Source organism: Malus sylvestris, chromosome 15 (genome assembly GCF_916048215.2).
Source record: "Malus sylvestris chromosome 15, drMalSylv7.2, whole genome shotgun sequence".
NCBI classification, from domain to species: Eukaryota; Viridiplantae; Streptophyta; class Magnoliopsida; order Rosales; family Rosaceae; genus Malus; species Malus sylvestris.
Genome location: NC_062274.1, coordinates 25,528,862 through 25,552,803, shown reverse-complemented (window position 1 = coordinate 25,552,803; position 23,942 = coordinate 25,528,862). Strand labels below are relative to the sequence as shown.

At 37.9% G+C, this 23,942-nt stretch overlaps 4 protein-coding genes across 5 annotated transcripts; 3 read left to right on the top strand and 1 right to left on the bottom strand.

The window, feature by feature from the left end:
- The first annotated feature begins 3,004 nt into the window (after window positions 1-3,004).
- On the top strand, window positions 3,005-4,586 carry LOC126602857 (uncharacterized acetyltransferase At3g50280-like). Its single transcript, XM_050269695.1, has 3 exons — window positions 3,005-3,008; window positions 3,099-3,113; window positions 3,322-4,586. The coding sequence occupies exons 1-3, from the start codon at window positions 3,005-3,007 to the stop codon at window positions 4,584-4,586; spliced, it is 1,284 nt and encodes a 427-aa protein (XP_050125652.1).
- Window positions 4,587-8,311: 3,725 nt separating this feature from the next.
- Window positions 8,312-16,184, top strand: LOC126604457 (histone-lysine N-methyltransferase CLF-like). Of its 2 annotated transcripts, XM_050271709.1 has the most exons (17): window positions 8,312-8,591; window positions 9,229-9,333; window positions 9,437-9,756; window positions 10,621-10,782; window positions 11,501-11,585; window positions 11,757-11,912; window positions 12,005-12,052; window positions 12,130-12,201; window positions 12,297-13,006; window positions 13,510-13,645; window positions 13,759-13,982; window positions 14,183-14,314; window positions 15,014-15,104; window positions 15,283-15,330; window positions 15,408-15,536; window positions 15,621-15,698; window positions 15,782-16,184. In XM_050271709.1, exons 1-17 carry the CDS (start codon window positions 8,529-8,531, stop codon window positions 15,971-15,973), a joined length of 2,751 nt encoding a protein of 916 aa, XP_050127666.1. In that variant the 5' UTR covers window positions 8,312-8,528; the 3' UTR covers window positions 15,974-16,184. The 2 variants fall into 2 exon arrangements, with proteins under 2 accessions (XP_050127666.1, XP_050127667.1); XM_050271710.1 differs by lacking the exons at window positions 8,312-8,591; window positions 9,229-9,333 and having other exon boundaries at window positions 9,626-9,772.
- Window positions 16,185-17,556: 1,372 nt separating this feature from the next.
- Window positions 17,557-21,061, top strand: LOC126604021 (PI-PLC X domain-containing protein At5g67130-like). Its single transcript, XM_050271070.1, has 9 exons — window positions 17,557-17,831; window positions 17,919-18,041; window positions 18,190-18,327; window positions 18,539-18,637; window positions 18,734-19,037; window positions 19,119-19,339; window positions 19,427-19,513; window positions 19,788-20,234; window positions 20,752-21,061. The coding sequence occupies exons 1-8, from the start codon at window positions 17,709-17,711 to the stop codon at window positions 19,965-19,967; spliced, it is 1,275 nt and encodes a 424-aa protein (XP_050127027.1). The 5' UTR covers window positions 17,557-17,708; the 3' UTR covers window positions 19,968-20,234; window positions 20,752-21,061.
- A 145-nt stretch (window positions 21,062-21,206) lies between these two features.
- LOC126604022 (F-box protein At5g67140-like) lies at window positions 21,207-23,670 on the bottom strand. The gene is made up of 5 exons (XM_050271071.1): window positions 23,468-23,670; window positions 23,192-23,338; window positions 22,120-22,255; window positions 21,926-22,024; window positions 21,207-21,802 (listed from the first exon to the last, which is right to left on the bottom strand). Exons 1-5 carry the CDS (start codon window positions 23,554-23,556, stop codon window positions 21,593-21,595), a joined length of 681 nt encoding a protein of 226 aa, XP_050127028.1. The 5' UTR covers window positions 23,557-23,670; the 3' UTR covers window positions 21,207-21,592.
- Window positions 23,671-23,942: the final 272 nt, after the last annotated feature.

The following is a 23,942-nucleotide window of genomic DNA, read 5'->3' as shown; positions in this document are numbered from 1 at the left end:
TTGGTTTATCCTCTCGCACTGGAGAGCATGGTTGGTCCATCGGGGGGTGCAATTCCTACAATGAGTCCCTAAGAAGGGCGCGACCTTCTTTTAAAGTGCAGGAGTGATAAGTTGTTGTAAACATGTAGTCGAGCTAAGTTGTAAATTACTTTTGAATTCCCCATTGAAAAATGAGTAAAACAAATAAAAACTTAGTTGTAAAGTAGAGACTGCATAACAACTGGATAATCCTTGGCTCGCGAGATGGTGCCCGTTGAGCTACTCGAGTTCTTCGGGCTTTGATGTAGTGAGAGGTCACACATGGTACTTCCTCATATTGTAAGTGTTCCACTATTTTTCGATCTATTTGTCATTCATGGTGGCGAGGGTGTAATTACCCTTACCGCATACTCTACTGATCTTGTATAGACCTTCCAAGATGGGATCCATCTTTTTAAAGCCTTTTCTGCGTGCAGTGATGAAGACTTTTCTTAGGACTATATCTCCGAGTTGGAACAGCATGATCTTGGCCTTTTTGTTGTAGCTGGAGATGAGCTGCAGCTGGTAGGCTGCAATACGAGTGATGGTCTGCTCGTGTTTTTCCTCTGCCAGATCTAAGCTTATGGTCATCTCCTTACTATTACGCTCAATGCTTGGCCATAGAATGTTGATACTTGGCACGATGACATTGGGAGGAATGATTGCTTCTGAACCAAATGCCAAAGAGAAAAGAGTATCACCGATTGCTCGCCTTTTGGTGGTACGATATGCCCATGGACATTCGGGGAGCTCGTTTGGCCATTTTCCCTTCTTGTCGGTTGGGGATTTCTTGAGGTAGTCTAGGATCGCCTTGTTGGATGCTTCAGCGTACCCGTTGCCTTGAGTTAAAGTTTTGCTTCTAATAAAAGTTGGTAAATTTGCTTATTTCTATTAATAATTGGCTTATTTGAAAAGCTATTCTAGTGAGGTTTGAAAAAGCACACAACTTTAAGTTGTTCACATCACCTGTTTGGTGAGCTGCCATGTCTTTTACTCTTTCTAACCTAGAGTATGCATGTGGATGCAAATTTCTTCCTTCTTGTTCTTGGACGAAAATGCACATACAAAGTCAATTAACATCTTAGGTCAAGGCCAAGAGCCTCATGCGCCCACGATGAATTGGGGGGGGGGGCTTTGGTCGAAGAACCTCCGATGCAAAAGTTAGAATTTTGAGGAAAAAGTGTTTAGAGAATTTAGAGAATTTTGCAAGAGGATTCAACTTAGGTTTTGGAAGAAAATGAGGTGGTATTTATAGGGGTGTGGCCGGCCCTATGCCCTATTAGGAGAATGGGGACCGGCCACATTTGGTGTTAATTACAATCAATTAGTTAATTAATAAATTAATTGAGTGATAAATCAATTAATTAGCTAATTGATAGAATTTGGAAGAAATAATTTGGGAGTTACATTGTGAGGAAGATTTGATGAGGATGGATGAAATGGGTTTTGGATAAATACTTATTTTGATCACTTTTGAGCTTAATTGAGCCATGATTGTCCCACCGCTTAGGTGTAGAAGCTTCGGTGTGCCTCGAGGGTAATTTTATCTTTTTAACCCTAGAATCCACGTGTCGCCTCCATATTTATCTCGGTTATTTTGTACTCCACAATGGATACCTCTCTTTTGGCTTGGAGGGCACTACCCATTAGTTCTCCTCTGTCATTTACTTTTGTATTTGGTGTGCTAGTGATGTGTTAGGGAGTAACAAGAAGAGTTCTGTAAATTTCTGCTCCTATGTTATTGTTGGCTCTTCTAGTTACGAGTTGCTTCTCATTTGTGTGCGAAAGTGATATGGGTATATTTGGAATTTAGATTGTGAGAGCTTAAACACTTTTAGTAATGGAATTTCCACGTTGTTTTTGAACAAGACATAAGCTTTAGACATAACCAGTACTAACTATGAACCTTTGTATTACTTATTGTTAAATTATTGGTCTCATATCTTTTGCCTCCTCACAACAAAATGAATGGTAGGTGAGAAATATTAGTATGCAAAATCAAATCTTCCATTATACGATGGGATTAAAAAGTCCTGCATGAATGGTAGGTGAGAAATATTAGTATGCAAAATCAAATCTTCCATTATACGTTAGGATTAAAAAGTCCTGCATGCTTATATCGTTGATAGGGATGGGCAATGGTTATGCGGGCGGGTAACCGCGGTTAATTTATCCATAACCGTTTATGTTCATACCCGCATAACCGTTTATTCGTTGGGTAATTGCCTAAACGGTTATACCCATACCCATAACCGTTTATAAACGGTTAACCATACCCATAACTGCATACCCATTTAACCGTAACCGTTTAATACCCGTTTACCCATTTATCCTTTTTAACCCGTTTATCTTTTTTTTTTACCATTACACTTTTTTCACCCGTCTACATGTTTTTTAACAACTTGAAAATTAAAAAAAATTGTCATAATTTTTTTTTGACAATTAAACACCGTTATAAGTACATTCATCATACATTTCCATATTTTAATTTTTTAAGTCCTTGTATCATTCCAATAATTGAAATAATAGTTTACGGACGATATTTTTAACTGTTACCAATGAAGGTAAATATAATATTTGCTAAGTATTATTGGGTTACAAAAATTGTTTAGAAGACATTTCTGTCAAAGCATTTCTGTCAATTTCACGGTTACCTGCAAGGAATTTAAATTAATTTGGTCAATTCCTTGATGATGAGATCATCATTCATGTAGTAGTGTTATTGAGAGAATGACCGATGAATTCCTTGCTAATTTATTGGGTGCTAAGTATTATTGGATTGAGAACATGGTTTGTGTTAGTTTTACATATATAAAATAAATAGGTAAACGGTTACCCGTTTATAATAGTGGTTAATATCCATAACCGTCTATTTAAATTTTGCGGGTAAACGGTTATACCCATAACCGTTTATTTATCTAAACGGTTACCCATAACCGTAACCGTTTAATTTAAATGGACGGGTAACCGCAGTTACCCATAACCAATGGGTATTTGCCCATCCCTAATCGTTGATCTATCTTCCATTTTAAAAAGTAGATAAAAGATTTGGTTATTGGTCTCATATCTTTCGCCTCCAGATAACAGAATCAACGGTAAGTGAGCACTACTAATTTACAAATCCACCGTACTATATCACCACATTCTATAACCATCACCTTTCAACATTGTGAGCTGCAATCAATTGAAATGACTCCGATTCGGCACATCTCTACCAGCACCATCCGACCAACTAATGGCGACGATGACGAGTTAAATCACAGATCAATCGAGTTAACTCCTTGGGATCTGCGCTTGATCCAGATCGATTACATTCAAAAGGGGTTGCTCTTCAAGAAATCAGCAAAGGGGAAGAGAGCAGCAGCTTGATAGACCACCTAAAATCCACACTTTCCCGTACCTTGAATAATTTCTACCCGCTCGCTGGTCGGCTTGCTCTGACTAAAAATGATAACGACAACACCTGTTCTTTCTTCATCGATTGTAATGGCAACGGAGCTGAGTTTGTCCTTGCGGCTGCCGATGGTGTCAAAGTGGAGGATATCCTTGATTCCGTTTATTTTGCAGATGACATTGTCAACCACCTCTTTTGTATGATGGATGCTTGGAACTACGAGGGTATTACAAAACCATTGGTCGCAGTACAAGTCACTGAACTTGTTGACGGCATCTTTATTGGTTGCAGTATAAACCATGTGGTCGTTGATGGTACCTCTTTCTGGCATTTCTTCAATACGTGGTCTGAAATTTCCCGTGTAGGACCTTCTGGTAAAATTTCTCAACCTCGTCCTGTTTTCGCTCGTGAATTTTATGACGGCGTGATCGATCTTCCAATTCAGCTACCCTTCTCCAACATTCAAGAAATCATGACCAAGAAGCCTCTAATTGGACATGGATTATCGTCTCCGAATTCTTCACAGCGGGTAGTATTTCATTTTCGTAAAGAGAAAGTGGTAGAGCTCAAGTCCAAGGCTAATGTTGAGATGGGCACCACCGACAATAACACGATCTCATCCCTTCAAGCACTCATGGCTCATCTTTGGCGAGCGGTAACGCGTGCCAGAAATCTGAACCCAGATCAAGAAGTTAGCTACCGAATTGCAGTGGGAGTGCGGCAGAGAATGGAGCCACCATTGCCAAAAGAGTACATCGGGAATGGGGCTCTGGGCCTTATTGTGAAGTGCACCGCTGGGGAGCTAATACGACATGGACTAGGGTGGGCAGCCTTCCTAATAAACAAAAAAATTGGTTCGCTGAAGGCTGAAGAAGCTAGGAAGTACATGGAGGATTGGGTAAAAGCTCCTACGTTTCTTTCAAATCCACAAAGGGATACAGCAACTCTTGATTTGCTCACAGGAAGCTCGCCGCGGTTCAATGTGTATGGTAATGATTTTGGGTGGGGAAGGCCGGTTGCTGTGCGAAGCAGAACTCAAGAAAGAAAGGTTGGGAAGTTAACGGTGTTTCCTGGGCCTGAAGAAGGTAGCATCGATTTTGAATGTTGCCTTTGGCCAGAGACTATACGAGCTATGGCAGAAGATGTAGAGTTCATGCAAGCTATGCTCACATAACCTATGCTTTTAATTTTGATTGTAAGCTTCAATTGTGCTTGGTAATTTCTAGAGTCCAAGTAAACGAGTTGTTGCTTAAAACTACTTAACTTGAGAGTCTAACTTTTTGTCTTTCCCTATGTAGTGTAGTAGTAGAGTGATCAAATGATTTCAATGTCGCAAAATGATTTTCGTTGTGTGGAAGGAGAAAATGAGAGTGGAAATACTACCCACTGGCACATGTTATACAACGGTTTTAGGATGATGAATGATTTCAATGTTGCAAAATGATTTTCGTTGTGTGGAAGGAGAAAATGAGAGTGAAAATACTTATTAACTACATTGCAAAAGATGGAGAATTGGTACAGAGGAAGGGAAATAATTGGTAAGAATTGGTAGAGAGAAACAAGAAAGATTGTATTAATTGAATAGAGAAAATGTATACAATAGAACTAAAGAAAATAATAACTTAACAATCCCTTATATAGCCATATAATCCAATTACAATAATACCCCTCTAACTATATTTCTGTTATATCAGTTATTACTCCCTCCTCAAACTAAACTTGGAGTATCCAAGTGAAGTTTGAACTATCCAGGTATTTGAGACTAATCTGGAACAATCCTGGCATTCTTCGACAGACATTGGAAGCCGTAAGGAACCCTGAACTCATGCGTGAGATGAGGCGAAACACTAACAGAGCAATGCGTGAGATGAAAATGTTTCAGGAGCCATTTTGAATGCTACAACCAATCTCCACAGAAATTGCAGCTTTAGTGATGCTTTCTGATTAAAAGAAAATTCTTGTTGCCCAATTTCTTCACACAACGATATGACATAGAGTAAGTAGCCACAAAACCTATCATCTGGTTTAACCCCTTTTTCAACTGCAATGCCATATCACCAAATCTTCCCAAAGAGTTTCAGCCGCTCAAAAAAATTGCACATTACCAACTGGTGCAAAACAGAACCCTGTATCATCCTTTCAAACACACATTATGCAGATAGTATTACATCTGGAGCAGGATCGAATTCTCATTGTATGTGAATCTGCAAGGCTTTCCTGATTATGAATGAGCTTAGCAATACAATTAAATTTGGTCTTGATCTGAACATACCCAACAAGTTTTCGACTGTGAACTGAGAAGCCATAGTTGACACTGCCAAGAAACTAAATCTACCAAGGAGAATGACACTCCAAGAAACTAAATCAACTAAGGAGAAATACACTCCAAGATCCATAGAAAATATTCTACGTAGGAGAATGACACTCCAAGATCTACAGAAAACACTTCGATTCAGGAGAATGACACTCCAAGATTCACATAACACACTTCGACTCTGGAGAATGACACTCCAAAAATCCATAGAAAGACTGCTACTTTCTTCTTCAAACCCACAAACTATAAATCCTAACATATTCACAAATTTTAGAGAATTATACTCCAAGAAAAGATACAGAAATAATGATCATTTCAGTTATCACCATATCACAATTCTATCCAGAAATCAAGAACCCCCAAATCTTTGCTTCAAACAAACCAGGAAAACAAGAACAAACACATACCACGACTTCAGAGAATAAGCAGCATATAGAATCGAGATTCGAGAAATAGAAACAAATTCACCTGAATCACCACACAAGCATCACCAGATCGTCAAATAACACTGAACTCCAGACATCCAATCGACAAGCAACCCAGATACCCAATCTTTGAGCAACCCAGATTTGTAATTCTGAGCTGGGCAATTCGTCAAGCACTTGGGCTGCACATAGGTCTAAACGTTCTTCCATACCAGGAAATAGAGTAGGGATCAAAATCGCAAAAAATAGCATTCAGAAATCCAAGATCTCAATCAACAGTGCAAAGAATTAGTCCTGCATCCACCTATTTCCCAGAAATCCAAACAACCCATCTCTCCAAGAAACCAGAGGATTCCCTCGTTACCAAATCATAACATGAAAAGGAATCCCAAGCTCCACCATATTCAAGATGGACAAGTCACCGTACATTCACCACCTCCGCTGGCACGGCTCGCTCGCCAAGCTCATGTTCTAGTCCTTCGTCTTCCTCGGCATAATCTTGAAACTGACAACATCCCAAATCAGGAATGCCAGATCCAGATGCGGAGGTGATTGCTCTGTCGTCGAAGACCCGTCTAGCGACGAACCAATTCGTCTGCAAAATTTGCAGCAAAGGGTTTCAGAGGGATCAGAATTTTCATCTTCATCGGCGCGGCCATAATCTGCCATGGAAGCTGCGACAGAGGCCGAACAAAGAGGTGAAGAAGTGAGTCTACGTCTGTCCGGAGGCTTCTTGTGTACACCACGATCCGTCACTCCAAACAACACTCCAAAGAATTCCCTGACTACGATCTGTGATCCGACATCTCAATTCACAACCCAGAAAAACCTTATCGGAATATATTGTTCACAACCCAGAAGTTACGGAACAATTGCGGAAACATTAAGGAAATTAACAGAAGAAAAAAAATGAAACTAATGAAAAAAAATACGGAACCACCAGAATAATGGCGTTAGCCTGGTGGCTATGATACCATATTAACTACATTGTAAAAGATGGAGTATTGGTATAGAGGAAGGGAAAGAATTGGTAGAGAGAAACAAGAAATATTGTATTAATTGAATAGAGAAAATGTATACAATAGAACTAAAGAAAATAATAGCTATACAATCCATTATATAACCATATAACCCAATTACAATAATACCCCTCTAACTATATTTCTGTTATATCAGTTATTAATACTACCCACTGGCACATGTTATACAACGGTTTTAGGATGATGAATTTTATACTTTGTTTTTCATTAACGACCATCATTTTGCATGCTTTTCTTTTTAGGGTATTTTTTACAAGGGTTCAGGCCTCATTTTTCCCGCTGACTGAGGCGGTAAGGTGGTTCTTAAACAAGAGTCAATGCTTAAGTGAAAGTCACGTGGTCTTGTAATATTATTCATCATTTGTAAGTGATTCGATTCTCGTCATAAACGAATTTGAACCATATTATTGATAACTCATTGTGAGACTTAGCTCACTCTCCGGCCTTACACATAATATCATTTGTTAAAAAAAAAAGTAAAAGATTAGTTTGTTATTGTTTTATTCAAATTTTATCATCTCTTTTCGGCTTCATTGCTCTATATAACCAAGCTATATGGTACTTTGAAGAAAGAAAAAAAAAACCATTTGTGCAAGATAAAACTTCGAAAAGAAATAAATAACAACATTATTATCAACTATAAATTTAGCGAAAGATAAAAGACACAATTTCATATTTTGAAGTGTATTTCTAGTTCATTTAACCTAAATTTTTTTCTTGCATATTCATCATCCAAACATATTATCGTGGATGCATATGTGAGTGCATGTGAAGGTGAGATTTTTCAATGTGCGGGCAATACAGTTCGGTACACCAAATGTAATATTACAATTGGTTGAACATTTGAAGAAAAAAAAATTAAATTCAATCAATTATATTATAATAGTTATTGTACCGGACCGTGTTTTTAACTTATTGAAAATTTTCTCCATGCCAAAAGGTTAGTGTCTCATCAGACAATTCAAAATAAACGATGATTATACATTTTCCTCCCATTAATCCGACTTTTTTTTTCCGATTTCACACCGACTATTTAAACAAACACTACTAACAATTTCCTACCTATAAAAAAAGCACCACAAAAAAGAATACACTCATTCATGGTTTTGTTTTTATAAAGAAAAGAAAAAGAAATACGTCTCCGTTAAAACGGCCAAAAATCCTCCGTAGGCCCTCCCAGACCTGATTAGGGTTTCAAGCCCGACCCGCCAAAATCCTCTCTACCAAACCCCCTACCTTACAGTTCCTCACAGGACTGCCTCCGTATGAATCGGATCCGATCCGAACCAAAATTGAGTTTCCGGCCGGATTAACCTCCCCCAGCTTCGCCGCCGACAATGGCGTCGAAGGCTTCGCCTTCCGCTTCTGCCAATAGATCGGAGCTTCACGACGACCCGCCGGTATAATCCTTCGGCTCTTCTCTCGATCTCTTTCTCTATGTAAATCAATGAAAACTCATCTTAAATTCTTGTCATTAATGGAAGGTCTTATGTTGGGTTTAATTTGGTCAATGTGTGTGCCTGGACATATACATATTTGTTCTTTTATATATATAACATTCAGTATGCATGTAATATAAGCGCATTTATGTATGAATTTTACCAATGTGGGTTGATATGGAGAGAGATATAGCAGCATTGCTCGTTTGACTTCTGCGTGCTTAGATTTTTAAGTGCCAATTTTGATGATGCTATCTATGTTTTGGATAATTTACCATGTAATTTTGACGAATGTCTTTCAACTTAGAAAGAGATAAACTTGTGAAAATTGTTTCGCTGATCGAGGGTTCTGGACTTACGTTTTATTTTTCCTGCTTAGCTTGCATTTTAAAAACCTATTACAATAGAAAGGTTGGTTATAGCTTTTTGTGCTCAAATTGTTGATAGAGAGTGCTACCCGCTCTTTGAACCACTTCGTTTTGTGTTCATTCAACTCCACTCTGACTTTTACTTGCTTAATTATTTTCTACTTTTTTGTCTGGGTATTTTATAATTTTGTGTTTTTATGTTGGATTAAACTTATCTTCTACTTTTACAGATGACGAGATCACAAGAAAACATGGATGTAACCCGGAAGGAGATTTCATTGCTCATAGAAAATCTAAAGACGCAAGTTGTTTTTAACCGGGCTACTTCTATAAAGGTGCATCCTCACGGATCTTATGGCGATCATTGTATTGATACAGAAAACTGGAGGACTATATCACGTTTTTGTTCTCATAATACTAAGTATTTTTTCATTGCAGAAAAGAATGGAGGAAAACAGGCAGAAGTTGGCTGGTGTCACCAACAACATGTATAAACTGTCAACGGAAAGAGCAAGTAGTAGGTTAACTGATGCTGGTAGAAGTTTAGATCTATTGACAAAGAGGCAAAAAGATGCATTTGCCTTGCAAAATGGAATTGAATTGAGCAATGGGAGCAACGATAGCTCTCAAGAAGATGGTCATGGGTCCACAGCAGTTCTACTTGAATCTAATGTAGCAGTCAAGAGTTCTGTTCGTCCTATCAAGCTTCTGGAAGTTAAAAGACTACCTCCTTATACTACATGGATATTTTTGGACAGGTTCAGCCTGCACATGGTCTATACTTTTGATGACCCATATACTTCAACTTGAATTATATTCTTGTGTTGCATATCACTCCATGTCCTTGTTCGCTTGTGGAAGTGGAATATTTTTTACATTCTGGTACACAAAAAAGATTCAATTTATAAGTTATTTAATGAAATTTGAGGTCCTTCTACAAAGCGTCAGCTAGTTGCAAGTATCTTGTGTAGTTTAATCTATGTTCACGGAAAGAGATAGAAAACATAATGGAATCGGTACAAAGGGAATCAGTTTCATTCGTCATTCTCTTTTTGCAGCTCCAAACTAATATTGTATGTACATTTAAAGGCCAATTGCAAGATCTGAGACGACCCATAAAGCATTTGGTCATGATCAATTTTGTAAGCCTACTTGGGTATTGAGCATTTATCTAAGAACTGAATTCCTTGCAATGGTTAGTTGTTGCAACTGCGAGAAAAAATTTACTGCTATGTCTTGAACCTTTTGGTATGAGTGCTACAAGATAAGATTCATTGTATTTATTGGTCTCCTTTCCTTCTTGTTCTCCCTTGTTTCCAATTAGATCATGCAATTTTTACAGATCATTGTATCATTAACATCAATCAATTACTGCTTCAAATATATATCGTTTGCATGTTTGACTTTTGTGTCATCTTTTCTTGCGCTATTAATTGAATTTGGTAACATGCAGTTACTGATTTCTACTGTTGTTGGATGTGGCCTCATTGAGTTGATGGTTTATATTTTTGTTCGGTACTATGAAACTCATGCCATATAATCCAGCTGCCTATTTTTCCGTTTCATTTCATTTGTGCCTGTTAGTGATATCATTGTTTTGTTTTGTTTGGCATGTGTTGCAGAAACCAAAGAATGACAGAAGATCAGTCAGTGGTAGGTCGAAGAAGAATTTATTATGATCAAAATGGAGGTGAAGCTCTTATATGTAGTGATAGTGAGGAGGAAGCAGTTGATGAAGAAGAGGAAAAAAGGGATTTTGTTGAATCTGAAGACTTTATACTTCGGTTGGTATAACCATGTTAACTAATGTTATAAACTGAGGATGGGGGCCTAGTTGCAGTGGCACTAGAGCCAAGAAAACTCCCACCTCACTCAAGTTTGATTCTCCCCACCCCCAAATTTAACTAATGACAAAAAAAAAAAAAAAAAAAAAAAAACTAATGTTATAAACTATGATTTATTTCCTTTTGTTGCAGGCCTAATAAAGTATAGGTACATTATAAGTTCTCATCAACATCTAATCTTAGATATTTTGTCTTAGCCAATAATACCAGCTCAAGTGGCTTTCCCTGACCTAGTTTATGGTTATAGTCCTTAGCTATAGTGGAAGAGTTAAATTTGTGTAGTATCTGCTACTCTCTCTCATTTCTGGGATGGACACGGTTTTATAATAGCTTGGTCAATTTTGAACATACAACAGGGAAGGGAGAAACAAAAGTCCAGTTTTGTACTGGGTACAGTTGAGTTAATCAAATTATTATTTTATTTTTGTTTACATTATGCAGAAAATATATTAATGTGAACTGAACTGACCTTTATATTCAGTCCTCTATTGCCGTAATATTTGTTCAAGACCTAGGTTCTCATCTTGACATAATAATTTCAGTTTGATATTTTTTTTCCTTAAACATATGGAGAATCTCAATTTTGAAATTGTATGTGCTTATATACCATAAGAAAAGTGAAGTAATTGTTCCCTGGTCATTTCATTGAATTTTCCAGCTCGGCTATAAAAGAAGTTGGCTTCCCTGATCCAGTGCTGGAGTCATTAGCACAGTGTTTCTCTAGAAGTCCATCTGAAGTCAAGGTATGGTAGTTTCTTTTTTCTATTTTGCAGGAATACTTGCCATTCTGCCATGCTTCTGTCCAATGTATAACACGATAAAAACCAGTCAGTGTAAGCTTTGGTCCAGCCGTTTCCCATTTGCTTTGTGCTGGCTTTACAGAGATATGAAACTCCATCAAACGTCTTATACAGGCAAGATATGATACTCTCGTAAAGGAAGAGGAGGCTTCGGGGGGTTGTAAGAGCAGGGATACTGAAGACATTTCACAAATTGGGAATTCTTTTATTGATAAAGATCTGGATGCAGCTCTGGATTCATTTGACAACCTATTTTGTCGTCGCTGCCTAGTAAGTATTCTTTTTCTAATTTTACTTGTATGTTTGTTGGGTTTGTTGGGTTATCTTTTCTAACTCTGTTCCGTGGTTGTTTGTTTTGGTAGGTATTTGATTGCAGATTACATGGATGTTCACAGGATCTTGTCTTTCCTGTAAGTAATTTTTTAATAGCTGTATGACTGTGACACCAGACTTTTATATCCTACGCTGATAAAAAAAAAATTGTCAGGTTGAGAAACAACCTCCATGGAGTCCCCCGGATGACGAAAAAGTATCATGCGGTCCGAATTGCTATAGATCAGTATGTGTCGTGAACGTGATCTGTGCTGTGTAGCTGGGAATTTTGTAAAGAATTGGCAAAAAGTGATTTTGTGGTTTCAAATTGTCTCATTTTAGGTACTGAAGTCTGAAAGAATTGCTAGAGTGAGCTCTGGTGATCTTGAAGAAAAAAAGGTCACATCATTCGATGGTGCTAGTGCTCAAATATCAACCAGAAAGAAATCTTCTAGAAAGAAGGCAAAGTCCGGGCAAAGTGAAAGTGCTTCATCTAATGCTAAAAACATCTCAGAAAGCAGTGCTTCAGAGAATGGATCCAGGCAGGATACTGATAACCATCATCAATCACCCACAAAGACTAAGCTAGCAGGAAAAAGTGGAATTCGTAAGAGGAATAGCAAGAGAGTTGCAGAGCGTGTTCTAATTTGCATGCAGAAGAGGCAGAAGAAAATGGTGGTTTCTGATTCCGATTCCATTGTTAATGCTGGTCTCTGTTCAAGTGATATGAAGCTTAGATCTAATTCATGCAAAGATAATGAAGACACTAGTTCTTCTTCACAAAAGAATCTGAAATCTTCTACCAGTGGAGGGTTTAGGAGGAGGGAATCACCTGCTAAGGGCAGCAACAAAGTTGTTCAGGGTGAATCTCCTGATGGTGCACTGGATGAGATGATCGCTGATCCACCTGCTACAAGTAGTGATGACAATTTGAGGAGAGAAGAATGTGTTGATGAAAACATATATAAACAAGAATTAAGTGATGATAAAACATGGAAAACTATTGAGAAGGGCCTTTTTGAGAAAGGCATAGAGATATTTGGCAGCAACAGGTCAGTGGATGTAATGTGTTTTCTCTAGATTTTCATTTCTGTTCTGTATGTAATTAGTTATTGGTAGTGATGTTGGCTATTATTTAGATACGTGTAAAATTATCTGCACAAAGAGCAGCTGCACACACACAATACCACCACCCTCCCCAAAATAAAAAGTAAAGAAAAGAGTTCACGTGTACATGTCATAATTTTTTTATTTTGACGTGGGTATGTCTCAACTTTGTAATGTATAGCATCCTATAGTTTTGTAATCAATCTATTGTACCGTCTTGGGAAGTTCCTAAGGTGGATACAGTATTTTGTAAGTTTTTCTGTACTTCTATAATTTGGTTAAGAATATCCATTCTTGAAATATAAGGTGCAACTGTGCCAGTGGTAGAGAGTTTCCTTTTAAATACTTGATTTGCACTGCATCTTTATGTCTGGATATCCCTTTGGATTTATTAACTACTTAAGGTACTTCCTTCTGTTTCCATCTTATAATGGGTTTCTTATCACAGCTGCTTAATAGCAAGGAACCTTTTAAATGGAATGAAAACGTGTTGGGAGGTTTTTCAGTATATGAATTACTCAGAGAGTAAGATATCCTGCCAAGCAGGTGATGCTGCAAACTCCCTTGTTGAAGGGTATTCCAAGGTTGACTTTAATGGATTTATAGTCTATATTTTATATAGGCTTATATGGTTATGACAGGACCCTCCCTGCCCTAACAGGTGATTCTATTTTGTCTAAATTGAAACAAACTTTAGGGCAATAATGAAGCAAGAAGGAGATCAAAATTTTTACGTAGAAGGGGTAGAGTTCGTCGTTTGAAGTATACTTGGAAATCTGCGGCTTACCACTCAATCAGGAAACGAATTACTGAGAGAAAAGATCAGCCTTGCAGGCAGTATAATCCATGTACTTGCCAAACAGCTTGTGGAAAGCAGTGTTCTTGTCTACAAAACGGGACTTGTTGCGAGAAGTACTGTGGGTGAGCTTCTATTTTCTGATAATTATATTTCTGAAAAAAGGATAGATACCTCAACGTCTTTTGTTTAATTTTCTCTTGATCTGCAGCTGACCTCATCGATTTGGCCAATTAGTTCATAGATTTAATTGTTTCTTTAGTTAATGTCCATCGAGTTTTTTGGCTTTTCCAATGATAATTAAAAACACAACTTAATTGTCTAGGTGTCCAAAGACTTGCAAGAATAGATTTAGAGGTTGTCATTGTGCTAAAAGTCAATGCCGAAGCCGTCAGTGTCCTTGTTTTGCTGCAGACAGGGAATGTGATCCGGATGTTTGTCGGAATTGCTGGGTTAGGTGAGCTCATAACTGTTACTATGTTTTCTTTTTCTTTGGTGGAAAATCTTTTCGTATCACTTTGTAACAGGTTTGGACTACGTTGTATGGTATTCTCAATGTGCTTCAGACAGTTGCTTCTTTGTGATTGGATTTATCCTATATTAACTTTTAGAGTTGAGCACACTCAACTTAGCCGTTTTTCATTTCTGTCTAAATTAGTAACACATTTTAATTTTCTGTGCCTAAGCTATGGGTTTGTATATCTACACCATTTTCACATTTTCAATCGGGCAGTCACAATTAAGTGATTGCAAATTTAATTAATCACATAAAGATTGTATATTCCACAATCTGGTGATTGCCTGATGAATGCTCATTACCTACTGTATGAATTAGTTTTTGACATTTGTAGTATGATGAAATGGGTTGAAATTTTATTAAGTCAGAATGGCTTGGCAAAATAAGCCGTTTGCATGTTATGTTACAAGTGTACGCAGGGTGTGGAAAATATAGTTTGTTGTAGGCTGATGTATATGGAATACATGAAGGTGGGAGCAGTAGGTGCTATCTGACATAGAAATAAGGGTATTCATACCTTTTGTTTTTCAGGAAAATAAGTTTGAAGTTTGTGTTTTACTTGTATAAATATAAATGTTTGCTGCTTTTTTGCTCTGGTCAACCTTCAACAGTAAGGGGCTGTCAAATTTCATTTTGCAGTTGTGGAGATGGTACCCTTGGGGTTCCAAGCCAAAGAGGTGACAATTATGAGTGTAGAAATATGAAGCTTCTTCTGAAACAACAACAAAGGGTAACTAACACTTCACTTTACCGTTTCATTTCTTCTTATTCCTTCCTTCTGTAGATGCATGGTCAAAAGGTAGCATTTATGCCAAAAATTTACTTGACGAGTTGGTAAGTTGTCGGAAGCTAGTGTCCTAATATGAAGTCTTCTAGTAATGACTGCTTGTATCCTCATTTATGTTCAGGTCTTACTTGGAAGGTCTGACGTATCTGGCTGGGGTGCTTTCTTAAAGGTATGTCCAAATTTTTTATGATGTCTGGTGATCGTTTCTCCTTATGCTTCTAGCTAATTTTCCTTGCCACCCTCCAGAATAGTGTCGCCAAACATGAATACCTTGGTGAGTATACTGGGGAGTTGATCTCACACCGCGAAGCAGATAAGCGTGGAAAAATATATGACCGTGAAAATTCATCATTTCTCTTCAATCTGAACGATCAGGCATGTATATCGACACCTTTGAATTCCATGTCATATCTAACCTCTTATCTTATACTGCCGTGAATAAGCATTTGTTTTGTACAGTTTGTCCTTGATGCTTATCGGAAGGGTGACAAACTGAAGTTTGCCAACCACTCTCCAGATCCAAATTGCTATGCGAAGGTATACCCTTTTGACATCCTTTTTTCGTTATTTTTTACCGTTTGAAAACATTTTGGATTCGACAATAAACCCTTCCGTGGCAGGTCATTATGGTCGCCGGAGATCACAGGGTGGGCATATTTGCCAAGGAACGAATTGCTGCAGGAGAGGAACTTTTCTATGATTATCGCTATGAGCCGGACAGAGCTCCCGCTTGGGCCCGGAAGCCCGAGGCATCCGGGTCAAAAAAGGACGACGGTGCTCCTTCAAGTGGTCGTGCAAAGAAGCTTGCTTAACCCGAAGATTAATTTGAATCTTTAGATTTACGATTCTTTCTTTGGCCATTCTTTTAGAGTTAGAGAAGATGCATCGTTCTCATTGACCACAGAGATGTATTCTTCGTCATTTTGTTGGAGAGAGAGGCCATTGCCTTCTCAAAACAGACATTGAATAATATTTTCTAACAATTCATGCTTATTCCAAAAGCTAATTTTATTTTACTAGAAACATGTTTGAAATTTCCACTGAAAATCTAAGTGCTTCTTAATAAAATACTTGGCAGTGGCTTCTTGAGAAATAATCCTGCACGTGCTTTTCCAAAATGTGCTTCTACGACCAACAAGTACTTTTACTTTTCTGTTCAATGCGGTCAAAAGCTTTTTTAGTAGTTTAGTAGTCAGAAAACACTTTTAGCCATTTCGAAAGGGATTCCAAAAAGACTTATATAATTCAGTGAGCGATTTGCTTATATGCAAAAGATTTAAGTTAGTTTAAAAGTAATGTCAAATAGCACACATAAACACAACCACATGGGTTAGAGTGAGTATGATTTCCCTATAGACCCAGCTTTGAATTTTTATCTCTATAATTTGGAAAATATCTTTTAATAAAAGAGTTTGAATCTTCTTTTTGTAGTTTAGATTATATTAAATATCCTTATTTTTCTTAATGACAAACCATATCATAATTTGCACTACAATTCTTTGAAATTACAGGGCAAAAGGAATTGAACATGAGACCTCGAATGCACGTGCAAACGCTATTAACCAATTGAGTTACAAACTAATTGAAATCAAAGTATCATTCTTAGAAAGATATAGCGTTGCCAAACCGGCTCTACTGAAAACTTGTATGAAACAACAACCACCACATTACATTATTGAAGTTAAAATTATGTTCCTTGATAGAAAGCATGAGTTACAAACAAGCCTTCATACAGAATTGCATGATGCGAGAGGGAAGATATAAACGCCCTGCCCTACAGGCTACTGTTGAAGTTGCTGACCAGAAGCAAAACCAACCCCCTACCCCACCATGTGAGGGGCATTAAAATGTAACTTATTGGGGGGGCAAAATTCCAAAAACCTTACAAGACAAACCACCAAAAACATAACTAAATAAAAATGTAAACACCCACTCTTTATGATCACTCACGATTCCTCGTTTTTAATCGATTTATTGAATTTGATGGACAAAGATAAAAGTAAGCGTGTGACAAAGTAGAGGTGTTATTTCCTTCATGGTTTATTACTTCCTATTCTTGTTGTTCGTTGCTTGTTGCTTCTTGGTTGTTGGTTGTTTTGAATTAATTTATATTGTTGATTGCATCGTTGTCAATCCATCAGAGATCAATGTCTTGTTTGAAAATATTATTCAAATGTGCGGTTGAAGTGAAGATATAAGGGCTAGTTTTCTTTTAAGTTGAAAAATGGATTAATTTTTAATTATCGTTCTTCTTTAATTTATTATATCTGACGATTTAAGATTGAAATGATATGTAATTAGTAAAAAAAGTGTGGACAAAATGAGGCGTTTTTATCCATAAAATAAAAGGAGAAAATGAAAGGTGACAAAGCCCGCGTTTAAGACACAAAAACTTGTCAGTATCACTCTCCCCTCTCCCCTCTCCCCTCTCTGTGAGTAAAAATTCTCCCTTTTGCTTTCTCTCCGACATTTCCCTCACTCCCTCCCTCTCTCTCTCTCTCTCTGGGCGGTGGATTTTTGGAGCTCTCTGCATAACCACAAGCTGCCATGCCACCGTGCTCGGCGGATCACGGCGGCTTATGCATAGCCCCGTCAACCGGCCTCCTCTTCCTGCTACTCTTCTCATTCTTGGCCACCAGCACCACTGCTTGCTCCAACGGCAATTGCCAGGTTTCTCTCTTTCTCTCCCCCCCTCAACGATCTGCACAATCTCATATTTTCTCTCGGAATTTGAGCTGAAATGTTGATATTTTACAGGTTTTAGAAGCTTGTGCGGCGGCGACGGACTGCGGACCGGGTCTTTACTGTGGCAACTGCCCTGCTTCCGGTAGGAACCAGCCCGTGTGCACTAGAGGCCAAGCAATTGTTCCCACTTCAATTGTGAGCATTTTCGACTTAAAATTTGTAACTTTTTTATGGGTTTGTGGTATTTTGAGGTAAATTCAAGAAATTAATGGCTGCCCACTTTGGGTTTTTGTGAATTTGATGATGGATTTGTGCTGTTTTTTTAAATGTCTTGGTGTTTTAGATTAATGGGTTGCCATTCAACAAGTACACATGGTTGGTGACTCATAATTCTTTCAGCATCGTTGATGCGCCGCCCGTGGCCGGTGTTCAGAGACTCACATTTTACAACCAAGAGGACACTGTTACTAACCAGTTGAGGGTATGTGCCTTACCTTTTAACTATGCCGTTTTCGGTATAATCTTGATAATGAAAAAACGAAATGATCAAGCCACTGAGAACAGATACGTTTGGAATCTCATTCCTTTCTTTAACTTTGTTTCTTGGAATCTAAGATTAGAATGTAACTGTCTGCTTCTTTTATTCATTAATTATTCGTTATGAGTATTAATTTATGCAATATTGTTTTTAGAATGGAGTGAGGGGGTTGATGTTGGATATGTACGATTTCGAGAATGATATCTGGCTTTGCCATTCCTTCAAGGGGCAATGTTACAACTTCACTGCATTTGTAATCTCTCTTCCACCTTATCAATTTAAGACTTAATATGTGAATGGTTATAGTTTTGCGAGGTTGTTTATGATGTGTCCATTGGATTTTTCTCAGCAACCTGCAATTAACACTTTGAAGGAAGTGGAAACATTTCTAAGTCAGAACCCGACAGAGATTGTGACCATTATAATCGAGGACTATGTGAAAACTCCAAAAGGTTTAACAACATTGTTTACCAATGCTGGGTTAGACAAGTATTGGTTTCCTGCTGCGAAAATGCCAATAAAGGGTGAAGAGTGGCCCACAGTTACTGAGATGGTGCAAGAGAATCATCGGCTTCTTGTTTTTACCTCTGATGCTTCAAAGGAAGCACAGGAAGGAGTAGCTTACCAATGGAAGTACATGGTGGAAAATGAAGGTATTTATAAATGAAATGTCGTAGTGCTTCAAATTATATTTGAATTTTATAGTTAATAGCCTGTTGTTTACTGGATTTCAGCTGGAGATCCTGGGGTAAGACCGGGCTCATGCCCCAAGAGAAAAGAATCAAAGCCTCTGAATTCAAAAAGTGCATCTCTTTTCTTTCAAAATTATTTTCCAACATATCCAGTTGAAGCTGAAGCTTGCAAAGAGCATTCAACTCCACTTGAGCAGATGGTCGGTACCTGTTATAAAGCTGCAGGGGTGATGCCAAATTTTTTGGCGGTCAACTTTTATATGGTATGGAAATCTTAGCTAGGGAAGAAGCACATACTAAACATCATCCAATTAGGCATTTTAACTAAGCATAAAATGATATTCATGCAGAGGAGTGATGGGGGAGGTGTGTTTGATGCTGTTGATAGAATGAATGGCCAAGTGCTTTGCGGGTGTAGTACTGTCAGTGCCTGCCAGGTGTGTTTTTGTAACTTGTTTCCACATTCATTTTTGTTAGTTATGAACTTCTTTATTGCTTTTTATGATCCAAATCAGCGGTCAAAAGCTGGTGCCATGAGTCCTACTTTGTCCAACCTACAATAATCCAAAAGTTTCACCAAATTTTCAAACATTTCTGGATCTGTATAAAACTTTAGGGTACTTCTACTGATTTTACCTATACCCTTGTGATGACACACCAATTTTCGTAGTAAGGAAAACTTTAAAACACTCTACTGTTGGATTTTTGCAGGCTGGAGCACCTTCTGGATCTTGCAAGAATATTTCTGTACCAACTAGAAATCCAGTGACCAACAATGCAGGAAGCATTACTGGCTCTGTTCAGTTTTCAAGATCTGCTTCAATACTCTATTCTCCAAATCGCTTGGTTGTCTTCTTGTTTTATATTCCGTTGATGGGATTTTTGCTATGACCGCAACATCTAAATACTAGGATAGGTCATTAGTGAGTTACTTCTGGCAGTTCTAATATGTCATACTAAAGTTTAGAGTGATAACCGTTACACCCTGCCTAGTAGAGTGGAAGGTAAAGGAGTGGTTCTGTGGTTCTAGAGTAATGACACGAGATTGTAAAGAAAAATCTTTTATAATTCTATTGGGACAAGGATTATAGAGTTGCAGAGGCATCTGAAGTAGACAGTTACCACGAAGGACCAAGAATGTACCAGGAATCAGTTGAGGTATGTAGTACTCTTCCTTATATGGCTGGTTCTCGGCCATTGGAATGACTGTTGACAATCCTATAGTTTCATCTTTTAAGTTAAGAGCTCGGTACGCTTATCACATAACACATCTAGACTTCATTTCGCTTTGGTAATATGGGTGGTCAGTCCTATAAAAGCATATGGTTTTCAAGAGGTCACTTGGGTTGAATGACATGCCTCCTTTTGGTCGATTAAACATTTTGCAGATAAATTTGGTCCATCTGTTTTTGGTCCGATTTGCGTATATTGTGGAATTTGCTGTGTTTTTTTTTTCACAATCATCTATTGCATTGAGCTGTTTTCATAATTAAGTATCGTGTAGAAATGGTAAAAATCATATGCAAAGGAGTAGCTGTGGCACCAAACAGGATCTCATACAGATTCCACCGGTCGAAGAGTTTATGCAGGATTAGCTAGCTTCACTTTTGTTTTGTTCCATCCATCTCGTTCACACTTTGTAACCAGCACTAACACGTTTCTTTTCTGTTTTCAGGTCCTCTGTCAGGGAGCGGTGTGTACGTAGTATAAAGAGGAGATTGTACGACTTAGCATTTGTAGATGTGCTCGTATTACCCATACTAGGTTCTCCTAATTGTTGTATTCTAACATTTAAGTTTAAAGGTCTTGTTTTATTCGCTTTCCTACGAAAAATCTGGTATTTTGGTCTTCTGGTCTTCCTTTATTCTCTTATTTGCAGAGACTCAAGACCTTTACAGAGGGTTATTCCGAAAGATGTAGTTTGAAAATGGAAGGTTGATTTAGTTCTCCACTTTATCTTTATGCACTACTCAGATTCAGTTTAACCTTTGGCTTGCAAATGATTTCTCATCTCTTATTTGATTAGCGTTGGAAAAATGACTAGCCTTGGATACTCTGTTTTCTGCCCCACATCATAATATTCCTAAATTCCTAATCTACCCTTGAAAGGTGAAAAAATTCATTACAAAATTGGTCTAATGAGGCCTTTTGCCTATTTGTTATAAGACAATTTCTCGAAAAATAATGTGCAGAAATCACTCTGAATCTGATCTAAACAATCATGCCAATCACCTTTTAGTCCCATCTCCTTTTGGGTTTTGAATTTCAACCCTTATTCACACCTTGCACAAAAGAATATAGGTGGTGGTAGTTCATGTGAATTATATACAGAACAAGGGTATTGAGCTGACAATTTAACCTCAACCAACCTCCCACCGAGGCCATTGAGCTGTAGAACGAAAATTATATACGGAAATGTCGAAAGAAGTTGTATAAACGGGCGGCTTACACATCGGGAAACATAGAAGCATCAACATTTAGCGGCAATGTAGAAAGAACTTATGTGAATGGGCGGCTTATACAATGGGCAACATAGAAGCGTCCACATTTAACGACAGTCCTTGCGGTTTTATCTTTAGAGCTGGACTGATAGTGATCAAGGCAAGGAAGCAGTCTACAGGAACTCTCGTCCCCCACAAATTGATGGATTCAAGCTTGCGGCAATATTTTACAAGAACAAAGAGGCCGGTCTCGGTTACATGACGGCAGCTCCACAGGATGATAGTCTGGAATAAACAACAGAGAGTACCCACGTTTAGCATACATCTATAGAACAAACAAAAGTGAAATGCACTTGAACAAAATTGGGGTAATGAAAACTCATGTCGTAGTTTCCATGAACAACTTACCTTCAAATGTGGACAGCTATGAGCAATGGCATATAATGAGTCATCTGTGATAAATGTGCCACCGATATTCAGGTGGTGCAAGGAATTAGCTCTTGATATCTGTTGGAAAGGAATGCCGAACTGAGAAAGTTATTCCATAGCTCACGTAAATGAAAGAAGTAGATCAAACATACAACATTTGCTTGTACACATACCAGTTGCACAACACCTTTATCTGTGATCCCTGTGATGCCCCATAGCGATATTGATGTTAAGTTGCTGATACACTTTGCCATAGATATTCTGCACAATCCAGTGTCGGTTATCTGGCAACCCCAACGACTCCTTGAACTGAGTAAACAAGAAGATAAATCAAGAACTAAATCATGAAAGAACCAAATTGGTACGTCTCGGAAGAACTAAATCTTGAAAAGAGCTGTATGAAATAACTAAATCATGAAACTCAAATGCTGAGACTATGACGGTATTAGGTATCCCTCCTAGGACCCTTAACTATGCTGTTATACTTGACACCAGAGTTCCAAATCGAAAACTTACAGTAATCAGATGCAAATCTGATGAAAAGGCAAAAGAAAAAGCATAGAAATTGGCAAAGTCCGAGTTTATCTATCAATAAACCTGCAAACAAACAGAACGATGTCTTCTTTTGTGTTGCTAAACCCTGTAGGGGCACTAAGTACAGAATCACCAGATAAGAACGCTTCTAACCCGGAGAACTTTTCTGAAGTACAACCTAATCGTTACAGACCTACTGAGTACCGAACACGAAAAATGCACTCTAACACATAACAGCCAACACAAAAACTTGGAGGTAAGTTATTTGAGTAATCGTGATAAATGACACTCAAAATTGCGCAAGAAATCGTAAACTTCAACCAAACCGTTCGTGTTCTTGTTAGATTAGGAAGCTCTTACAACCAAGTTCAGAGCCTAATCTCTCTTCTTCTTAACGGATTTTGTCTCAAATTCTGAGTAGTTGCAGAGCTATATTTACAACCAAAAAATTTACCAAAAACACAGAAATTTAAAACCTACAAAATAATCCAAGAAACAATGCGCATAACCTTCTCCATATAACTTTAACTTGCAACTAATTAGTCACTGAAACTCTAATAATCAACAAAATTTACAGAAAATACCACCAAAGGGTAAAATTTTAGAAACTTTTGTTTGGAAGAATCCCTCTGACATTTAAAATTAACAGAATTTCTTAAAAATAAATAGTTAGTAAGAAACAGAGAGAGAGAGAGAGTATAAATATTATACATGTCGAGCTCTTTAAGGCTGTAAGCAGAGCGAAGCAAACGAGACGTGGAGTCATCATCCATCTTCCAACCTGCAAAGCTCAAACACTCCCTCCGCCCCAAAGACTGCTTCACGGCCTGTTTCCATTTCCGGCAAACACCGCTTGCCCTTCACAGAATTCACAACCACCACACAAATTAATACCAAAAATAACAACCACCCAGAAAACAAAAACAAAAAATACAGAAGAAGATAAAAACGAAAATTAAATTGGAAAAAAATAAAAAAAGAACTTACTGGGCCAAATCAGTGAAGGAAGTTATGAGAACAAATATATGCGCCAAGAGGTCTATTGGCAACCGATCAATCTCTGCCTCTCCCTCCATCCCACCAAGTTTTTCCACTCCACAAAAACAAGATTGTTATTTGGTCCGAAAAGATTTTTGAGGGACTCGGCGTTTGTGGTACGTTGGAGCTTGAAAAGGTTGGTTACATATACATGTTAGTTTTTTGTAGCAAAATGCCAAAAACCATAAAATAAATGGAAAGCCGAACAAGATGTGCTCATGTTTTCGTCATTTTTCGTGAATAATGCAGGTCCAGCACATCTTTGCAATCATTGACTTGCTCGCACTTTTCTTTCGCACCGTGTCCATATTATTCAAACGCTTGCTCACGATACCTTACGTGATTTGTGCTCAGTTTTGGTTGTGTTTTGAGTCAACATTTGAATTTTGGGCCGAAAGGAAGGAGGGTCCAAAAAGACTAAAGA